Source organism: Myotis davidii, unplaced genomic scaffold (assembly GCF_000327345.1).
Source record: "Myotis davidii unplaced genomic scaffold, ASM32734v1 scaffold723, whole genome shotgun sequence".
In the NCBI taxonomy this organism is placed as follows: Eukaryota; Metazoa; Chordata; class Mammalia; order Chiroptera; family Vespertilionidae; genus Myotis; species Myotis davidii.
The window spans coordinates 340918-351257 of record NW_006294589.1 but is presented as its reverse complement, the minus strand read 5'-3'; the positions used below and the strand labels follow the sequence as shown (position 1 = coordinate 351257).

General features: G+C 33.5%; 1 protein-coding gene across 1 annotated transcript in view; it reads left to right on the top strand.

The window, feature by feature from the left end:
- Nucleotides 1–10023, top strand: part of FSD1L (fibronectin type III and SPRY domain containing 1-like) — a 59192-nt gene extending 49169 nt beyond the window's left edge. Inside the window, exons 13-14 of the mRNA XM_006768734.2 lie at nt 1055–1143; nt 4052–10023. Coding sequence (XP_006768797.1) covers nt 1055–1143; nt 4052–4174 — 212 coding nt within the window. The 3' untranslated portion in view covers nt 4175–10023. The remainder of the gene's footprint in view (nt 1–1054; nt 1144–4051) is intronic.
- Nucleotides 10024–10340: the final 317 nt, after the last annotated feature.

The window sequence follows — 10340 nt, the reverse complement described above, 5'->3', positions numbered from 1 at the left end:
ATTCCTGCTTTACTGTTTATCAACTTTGTGACCATCTCAGGCTGCTTAATATTTTGAGGTAAAACACCCAGTGGTTTTTTTGTTTTGTTATTGATTTCAGAGAGAAAGTGAGAGGGAGAGAGAGAGAAGAAACATCAATGATGAGAGAGAATCATTAATCAGCTGCCTCCTGCATGACCCATACTGGGGATTGAGTCAGTAATCCGGGCATGTGCACTTACCAGGAATCGAACCGTGACCTCCTGGTTCATAGGTCGATGCTCAACCACTGAGCCATGCCTGCTGGGCAGCACTCAGTGTTTTAATAGTAGGATAAATGTTAGTTTCATTTCTTCTCTGGTGGCAGCAGATTCTTAAAAGACAGGAGAGCCTGGACCAGCATCTACATTTAGAATAGGGAAAAAGAGTAGATATCCTCAGGGTTAGGGTACAAACCAAGAGCATAGTCATGGATAAGAATTTGAAGAAGTGATATCAGTTGTAAGGAGGTCATCAGATTGGACAGTTAGGTGGTCAAATAGACCATTATTTTAATTGCATGATCATATTGAAAGATAGACTGTGAGAGGATTTTAAAAATCAACAAAGCTGAAGCCATGATAACTACACTATGATTTCAGAGACTGAGGTATGACTGTGGCTTCAAGTAGTTAGAAGACAAAGTTTAATAGAGTAAACTTTAAATGTTGGTAGGATTTGGGTAAAAACTACTTATAGTAAAAATGAGGAAGAAATCACCTTAGTTTTTACAGGGGAACCACTTTTTAAATAATGATAAAGAAATAGTTTATAGTTGAATAAGTAGAATACTGCCAGATTAAGGAAGCACTCTGAAGATCTTGAAAATCAGGGAAACAGAACTGGATTTTGACTTTTTCTTAAGCATGTTTTCTACTGATTTTCAGTAAGAAATTATTAAGTCCAGCCATTATAGTTTGTAGCAAAAACAATGTCAAAATATGCACTTAGTTGCTACTTTTATGCATGATTTATGTTAGCCTTAATTAGATGTTATAATATTTTGTATAATCAGGTTTTTTTCTTTTCCTTTTAGGTCAACTTTCTTTCTATGATGCAAACTCAAAACAGTTGTTGTATTCCTTTAAGACAAAATTTACTCAGCCAGTACTACCTGGTTTCATGGTGAGTACCTAATTTATATTTTATTTGGTTTGGCAACTTTAAGAATAACATATTGGGAAGTAGAATATCTTATTTTTTTCTTCATATTCCCCTCCTTTTCACCAATCCACTTCTTAAATCTGTGATTGTGTATTTTTGTTATATTTTGTTGAAGTAAATGATAATACATAAAAGGACACAAATCATAAGCATGCAGTTTGATGACTCCTTATAGGATTGTGCTCATTTTTGTAACCAGCATCTAGATCAAGAAGTGGAACATTGCCAGAATCTCATAAGCCCCTTTTGCCCATTTGCAGCCCCTACTGCCCTTCTCCACAGAGGTTACTATCTTGAATTTTAATGCCAAAAATTTTGCCTCCTTTCCAATTTTATGTAAGCAGAATCATACAATATCTTTTGGCTCAACATCATGGTTGTGAAGTTTATCCATACTATTATATGTGTGGTAGTTCACTCATTCTCATATAGTTTTCCATTATATGACTATGCCATGTAATTTATCCATTCTAATTTAGTTGGATACTTGGGTAGTTTCCCTTTGGGGACATTTATAAATAGATCTGCTATGAATATTCTAGTTCATGTCTTTTAGTAATGCATATGTTTTTTATTGGGTATATAACTAGGATTGGGGTTGTTAGATCATATGGTATGTGATCAACTATAGTAGAGTGTTTCAAAGTCACTAGTTATACTGATTTACCATTAGCAGTATTTGAGTTTGAATTCCCCCACATCTTGAATAACACTTGGTATTGTCCTTTTTTATATTAGTCCTGATAGTCTTATAGTCCTTTTATATTTAAGTCTTTCTAGTTCTTCCATATTACATTGTGATTTTCATTTGCACTTCCTTGCTGTTGAACACCTTTTTATGTGTTTATTGACTATTTGAATATACTCATTTGTGAAATGGTTGTTCAAGTCTTTTGCCTGTATTTCCATTGGGTTTTCTTCCTATTTTTTATTGATTGATTGGAGTTCTTTATACAGTCTGAGTCCTTTGCCAAACATATGTATTATAGATATCTTCTCCACTCTGGCTTTCCTTTCCACTCTTTTATTAGTGTCTTTTTAACTTTTTAATAAATTTTTTAAATTGATTTCAGAGAGGAAGGGAGAGATAGACAGAAGCATCAAGGGTGAGAGAATCATTGATTGGCTGCCTCCCACATTCCCCCCACTGGGGAGGGAGCTTGCAGCCGTGGCATGTGCTCTGCCAGGCATCAAACCGTGACCTCCTGGTTCACATGTCAATGTTCAACAACTGAGTCACACCAGTTAGGTTTAATTTTCTTTTTTAAAGTCAGGTTTATTGAGGTACAATTTACAATAATGTATAGCTCTATGGGATTTGACAAATGCATACAGTTGTATAACCACCACCATAATTGACATAGAACATTTCATCACCTTAAAAAATTCCTTCACGCTTCTTTGTAGTAGACATTTCCTGTCACACCCAGCCCTGGCAATCACTAACCAGTTTTTAGTCCCTAAAATTTTGCTTTTTCCAAAATATCATAGAAAGGAATTATATGGTTTGTAGACTTTTTTTCCCCATTGTTGGCACTATTACAGATGCCCTCTATTTCTCCCACCTTTACCCACCTGCACCCAGCTCCCACACTTCCCTCCCCAGCCATCACCACACTATTGTCTGTGTCCATGGGTTATGCATGTATGCTCTTTGGCTAATCTCTTCTCCTTTTATCCATTCCCCCTTCCCTTTGCCCTCTGAGATCTGTCAGTCTGTTCTGTGGATCCATGCCTCTGTTTCTATTTTGTTTGTCACTTTACTTTGTTCATTAAATTCCACATATAAGTAAAATCATATGGTATTTGTCTTTCTCTGACTTATTGCACTTAGCATAATAATCTCCAGGTGCACCCATGTACATTTGAAATTCATCTGTGTTGTGTTTGTCAGTAGCCCCATTTAAAAACAAACATACACGTTTTTATTGATTTTAGAGAAAGAGGAAAGGAGAGAAATAGAGGGATAGAAACATGGATCAAGTATCTCCTGCACGCCCCCTACTGGGGATCGAGCCCACAAACTGAGCATGTGCCATGACCGGGAATCTAACCAATGATCTCTTGGCTCATGTGTTGACGCTCAACCACTGAGTCAGGCCTGCTGGCCTGTAGCCCCTTCTTTTTTATTGCTAAGTAGTATTCCAAATATGTATGTACCACAAGTTTTTCATCCGTTCACCAATTAAAGGACATTTGGACATTCCGGTTTTGGGCAGTTCTGAATAAAGGCACTGTAAACATTCACTGCTCTCTGTTCTCAAGCAAAGCAGTTTTATCTTTCATAGACTCATTCATATTTCTGATAATAAATAGAATATGACAAGTGTATGTGGATATTGCTATTTGGATTTTTATTTTTCTCAGAAGTCTTTACAAAATTATAAAAGCGTTATTACCGTTACATTAGGGGGAAAACTAATGGATTTTACTGTTAATGGGACGGTGTTAGATTCCTATAGTCTCAAGGCACACCTCATCAAAATCTAAAGTTGTTACTGGGATAAGGAAGTTGGCTCTTTGTGCACTTCTCTTAGTTGTGAAAGTTAGCATCAGTAATGATAGCCAATTCCTTTTGCCTAGATTAATCCAGTTTAACCTCTACATTTCTGCAGCCCTTGGGTCCCGGTCTTGTGTGCAGCTCCAGGGGGTTCTGCTACCACAAAGACTCCCTCTGGCTTCTGTGATTCTAAAAGACTCTTGAGTTAGCCTTTTCACTTCCCCACAGTTCAAATATGAAGGTTATCAGTTTACAACTTACTGATGTTCACATATGTGGCATTTTGCCTTTCGGATGGAAATTTAAGGCTCATTTAAATTCTAATTTGATTTGAAATCTGACTGAAGTTTTGTTTCTGTCTTTTCTTAGGTTTGGTGTGGTGGACTTTCTTTGAGTACTGGGATGCAGGTTCCAAGTGCTGTGAGAACACTTCAGAAAAGTGAAAATGGCATGACTGGTTCAGCTAGCAGCCTAAACATTGTTACTCAGTAATGCCTGCTCAGAATGCTTCACCCCTCCTTTTGCTTGGGTGGTCTAATCACAGAAACTATGAGTGGTGGAAATGAGGTTTGCTACGTTCTGCTTTAAGGCCTGGAGTCTGTTAGCATTAAGCATCCAGCACCACGTATTCAAAGGAACCTACTGTGCAGTGTCATAGAAGCAAGCAGAGATTGAGCAAGAAACTGATACTTTAAAGAGCAAATGGAGAAAAAGGCAGTATTTAAATAGTTACTTGAATAGAAACTCATCTTTGTGTTTCTTGGATTACTTTGGCTCTTCTAATATATTTAGTTACATATGGTAGCCCTAGGGCCTGAAGAAAAAGCATTTAAATCTTGCCTTCTTTTGTCTTTATTTTTTTCTCTTATCACTGCAAATCATTTAGTTCTTACACTGAAGCTTTTAAAAATATACAGTCCTCTGAGGTTCCCAAAAAATTAAAATTGGTTGGGGATTCTAGACAGGTTTTCTTACAATGATTTGTTTTCCCCCTGTTATAAATAAGTTGAGTTTTGCCAAATTATCCTCATTTGTTTTACTGACTAAAATATATATAATTGTCTGTTTTCTAAATGTCGTGGTATTTTTCTTGTGGTTATAACTCAGAATAAAGAGTGGATAGAAAGTGTTTCTAGACATAATAGCTTAAAATCACCCAAATTTCAGTGTTTTACCTGCTGCACTAACAATAGCAAAGGATATTCTTTATATGTTGCCCTATTTAATTAGAGTGCTTTTCATTCCATCGTTTTGGATGATGGGTACTATTTTTAAAAGCTTTATATTTTCTGATTTTGCTATCTAGTTTAAAACTATCTTTAGTAGTTATCTTTGGTAAAATTCCCACTTGGATTTGGTAATAACTGATAATACTTATACTGATTTTTAATATTTTTAGTAGGAAGAATGTTTATTAAAGTTATATAGAAGGTGGAAAACCTACACTACTCAAATTTTACCTAAGAAAGATAGGCTCTAAAGGGAGGTGCCTAAAACTATTCTTTACTGGTCATTTATATATGCTTTTGATAAGATATGGAATGGTTTAAACAAGTATTTTCGGGGGAAAATCTATCTCTGACTTATTTGGCATATAAGTTTTTCAGTCATTACTTAGAAAAAAATCAACATAGAATAATCTTCCCCAGAGTTAGGAAAAATGTGTTAACAACTAGTAAAACCCATGTTTATTGAGAACATATCTGTTTTTTAAAAGTTGATTAAAACTTATAACACAAATCCTTTGAGCCAAACTGAAAGTTGTAATTACAGTAGTATTTAAGAATTTCTTGAGTGTTTTAAAGAGATCTGAATTGGTATGTTCCTTAATTTTTGGAACATTTTAACATTCATTCTCATTTTAAGTATGTTGTACTATGACAACCTTCTTCCAAGGAGTGACCGACGCTACTTACATTACAGTTGCTATCCACAGAAAGGCCTGCAGAATAGGAATAGCTCATTCTTTCTTAAATTTTATGGCTTACTGATAGGATGTTTTATTCATTTTGAAACAAATCTAAATGAGGAATTTTATTTGAACTGGGTATTGTTTTTACAGAGGACATTCATATCTGCACCATTGTCTGATCATATATTTAAAAGTATAAAGACTATGAGGGAGTTTCGAGAATGAAATATATTAATAGATATTCTTTTGATTCTTCAAACAAATATAATTTTGGTTTTTGTTTCTCCAAGATTTCGATAGAAATTTTTTTTGGATGTTCTCTTTCCTATAGCAGGTTATCCAGGACCTGAGGAAACAGGAAGTTATAATTATCTTCCACAGAGTCAAACCTGAAAGCAGTAATTTAGTGGTGGAGCTGCTTTTTGTGAACTGTTATACATGTATATTTTAGCAAAAGTGACACAGAAAAAGCCAGAAATTCTTGTATAAAATTGTTTACTATTAAGTCTTATATAAATGTGTCTTTAATTCAGTGCCTTCTTCCTCTAAGGATGCTCTTTTTTACTCCATGTCCCATATCCCATTCAGTGTCAACTGATATTGAAGCCAGAGGCCATGTTAAACTGGTGAGGGCTTCTATTGCAGGGGCATGGGGAAAGGAGATACTAATCAGGGGTTGCTGGAGTGCATATGATTCTTTCCTGTACTCATGCTATCATTTGAAACCCTTCATAGAAAATTCTCTAATTCTCAATTGGAAAATTCATTTGAAGTAATACTATTATTCAAAATAAGATTCTGAGGTTTACTTACCTCTTACTGTGCTTCTTAAAGGTCTCTAAAAGAAAAGAGCAAAATGTGTGGGGTTTTGGTTTAGTAGTTTATAAGTTTATTTGTGTTAAACTGGAGAAAATTTGCCACCTTCATTTTCACACTGGAGTAAAATGAACTATAGTGCCTAATTAAATAGTCTCAAATTAATGTAACTATTTCAACTTGATATATATATGTCATTGACATTTAAATTAAAAATATTGAGCTCTTTTGCTCAATTTAATACATTGTGTTTAGTTGGTATACCCTTTGAAACATTCTTTATTGGTTTATTTACTCTTTGTTTTGACAGGTCAAACATGATTGCTTTCTGTAAAAGAAATGCATGAGAGGTTGACAGTAATGGATGTATCACAGGTCTAAAACAATTGTGTTTTATAAAAACATGCTTTTAGTATTATATTTCTCTTTTAGCAGTTGAATCCCAAACCAGTTTTAGTAAATTGGATAAAGACATGAAGGAATTGCCTTAAGCACTTTAGAAAAGAAATCTTTTATAATTCATTTTGATTCTTTGGGCTGACCATGTAACATACATCTTTAATTTTTGGTAAATATGTATATACCAAACATTTAATAACTGCACATAGAAATTTAAAATACAGTGATTCTTTGAATGTTCCCAGTGTAGGTAAACAAATGGAAAATATTAGAGGCATGCCTGTCTGTGTACATGGGTTTAATTGATGGCATGTGTACCATTATGACAAACAGTGAACTGCTGCTGTACAGCTAAACTTGGCCTACTTTGTTCTATAAACTGTTTTTCCCGTGTTATCATCAAAAGAAACATATTGGCTTAGTTTTATTGACTCATTTATGAAATTAAAACATGAACAATATCATGTATCATTTGAATTTTTGTGACTGATCCTTGCTGGTGTGAATAATAAAAGCAAATAATTTGTCATGAAATCTTTTAATTAGGCTACGATACTCTATTTCATGACTTACCTAGAATGATTTTTTTTCCTATATACTTTTTCCATAAAGTTATCGTTATTTATATTGTTTCTTTCGGAAACATAGGTTAACAATTGGAAAAGGATATTATGAAAAGTGATTACTTCAAAGAGTATTCATTTCAGAAGAGGGAAGTGTAGACTTCTTACTATAAATTATGTGGTTCCAGGCTGAAAAATCTAAGAACTATATTTTCAAATCATAACAATTCTTTTTCAGAAAGCTTGTATTTGTTAGATCAGTGTTCATTCTTTGGCTAAGTAATACCACAATTATTTTAAGTCTGTGATGTGGCAGTCATACTTTATATTCAGATTTCCAAAATTAATGAAGTTTGATTTACTATGCATATAGTTTTGCTGCTTTTGGGTAGTGTAATGACAAAGTTTGTATCTTAAAAATCAGAAATTTTAAAAGGTAAATGTGTTACAGTTTGTTAAAAAATTCAAATTTTGATAAGCACATTACACATAATATGTTCATTTTTATGTAATCACATAAAATAGATCTGTAAAAGTTTCTCCCTTGATTTTATCTTTACATTGGATATATTCTTTTAGGGAAGTGAATGGTCAGCATAAGTTTACTCAACATCCAAGTAACCATAAAGTTATTTGTTATTTTTAAACAAAATGTACATTTCTTAATGCCAGTGCTACAGCATTATGAGATCGTGAATGTTTCTTTAATCATCACAGAAAGCATACCTCATGTTCAGTGTAGTTTTAGTTGTTTGTATCTTACAGTTTTCACATTATGCCAATATCTGTGATCCTGATATGTCACCTGTGATAGCTTTGTTACTTGGAATATTTGATTAATGCAAATACTTTAGTTTTTTTGAGTAATTTGGAGTTAAACAGATTACATTTATTATATTTTGTTTTTGTTGAAAAGATAGTGTTGAGCATACCATATAAAGGTTAGTATTGGCTTATAAATACCAGAGATTGCCATAGTACTTTCTCCTCAGACTACTCAATTAAATTAAAACAGTATTTACTATTTCTGGGTCAGTATAAGGTAATAACTTTTGATTTATAACCATTTGAGCTATGTTAGTTTAAACTACATATTTTCTTAATGGCACCCATTCAGTAAAAGCTGGTCCTTTGGAATAGACATACATAAGATTTCACAGTATGTAGGGCAGAAGGTAGGTGAACGTGTTGTTCACTTTGGCTTGGAGCTTAAGTTTAGACCTTTTTTTTTTTTTTTAGTCAAAATGTAAGTAATTGGTAAAAGGCATTTCTATTCATATTGGAACTTTTTGGAGAGCCTAAGGGCTATGAGAATAATGCGTTTTGTTTTTGGTTTTTTTTGTTTAACCTTTCCAATATCTCTTAGGTACCAAAGCACTGAGTCTAGTTTACCTTTTAAGGGAGACTCTTTAAAATCAAATTTATACCTAACTCATACTGTAAGATAAATAATAGCTAAAGTTTTAAAGTAATTTATATTAAAAACCACTAGTCTTTAAAATTTCTCAATATGAAAATATTTGGCTTCATTTTTAAAAAAGTATTTAAAATTAATCCCCTTAGCTCTACCATACACTAGATCTATTTCCTCTATATAAATCATTTCTCATCTTTGGGCATCCATTGCCTCACATCTTACTCAGCCTACCTCACAGGGCTGTTGTGAGGAACAAAATGAAATGGAGTATATGAAATTGCTTCAACAACAGTAAAATGCTACATAAATGTAAGGGATTATTTTCAGTTAATAATAGATTTAAATGTTTGGATATTTCTAGATGCCATTTACTTTGATAAAGCATGTGCTTAAAGTGATATCACTAGGACTTTAAACATGATTTAAAAAAAAACAAAACCCTGACTACAGTGCCCTTTAACATTCTTTTGTTTGCATGATGTGGCCTTTTTGTATTTCCTCCTTAGGCCTGTACTCTGTATCAACTTTCTGTAACTGTAAAATGTCTCCCACAGCATTAGTGTGTGTTGCTGTAGAATAGTAGCATAAATAAATGATCTAAGCTATGTTTCCATCCAGGCATTTGCACTTTCAGTTTATGACTCTTCAGTGCCATGTATGCAAAGACTGAATTTGGCCTAAATAATTATTTCCAAGCAACCAAATGGTTAAAGTTTGTTGTCATTGGATAAATGATTTAAGGTGTATGTGCCCATTTAACATTAGACTTTTGTTGCATTGTCATTAAAAAAAAAATCCAAACATGAACCTGGATATCATTTAGTGTCTCTCCTAAGAAAACCTGTTTTGCTTTAAATTGGATTTATTAAATGGTTTACATGTTATCTTTACTTATAGATTATTTGGTATGTTATCATCTGGACATGGTTTTGCTATGCAGTTCTGATAATCAAAATCCTAATTCCTCAGGTTAAAATTTTAAGTTGTGGATGAAAAACATGAACTACTTATAATACACTCAGTGCTGCAAACTAGTGTTTTAAAACACATTATTGCCTCATTTTCCTTGGAAACAAGACAAAGCCTTTTAAATGGTTTTTAACTTTAAAATAGTCTTCAAAGTGGAGTAATTTGTACGTTGAAATGATTGTGTGCTCTGTGTAGAATGACCAAGTTAAATTCTTACAAAAGCACCTGGAATATCTCATCTAAAAAATAAACTTTTTCTGCTTTCTTTGGCTTCAGTGCGTGCATTTTATCAGTTCTCATTAAAAATATACAATGTGTTTTTGAGGATGACAAGATAAAAAAAGTCATAGTTCCTTTGCACCCAAAGGGGCACTACTTTCCACAGAATTTCATGCAATGGTGGAAAGTTCTATGTAGCTGCCGTTTTAGGACAGTGCAGCTATTGATGGAAGGCGAAACATGCTTGAAGTTAGGGACTTTGGAGCTTGTCACATCTCAGATTGCAGGTTGATGGTAGCTAAGAGTAAGAACTAGAACCTAAAACTTAAAATGTGTTTTCTAACATTAAATCAATTTAGGAGA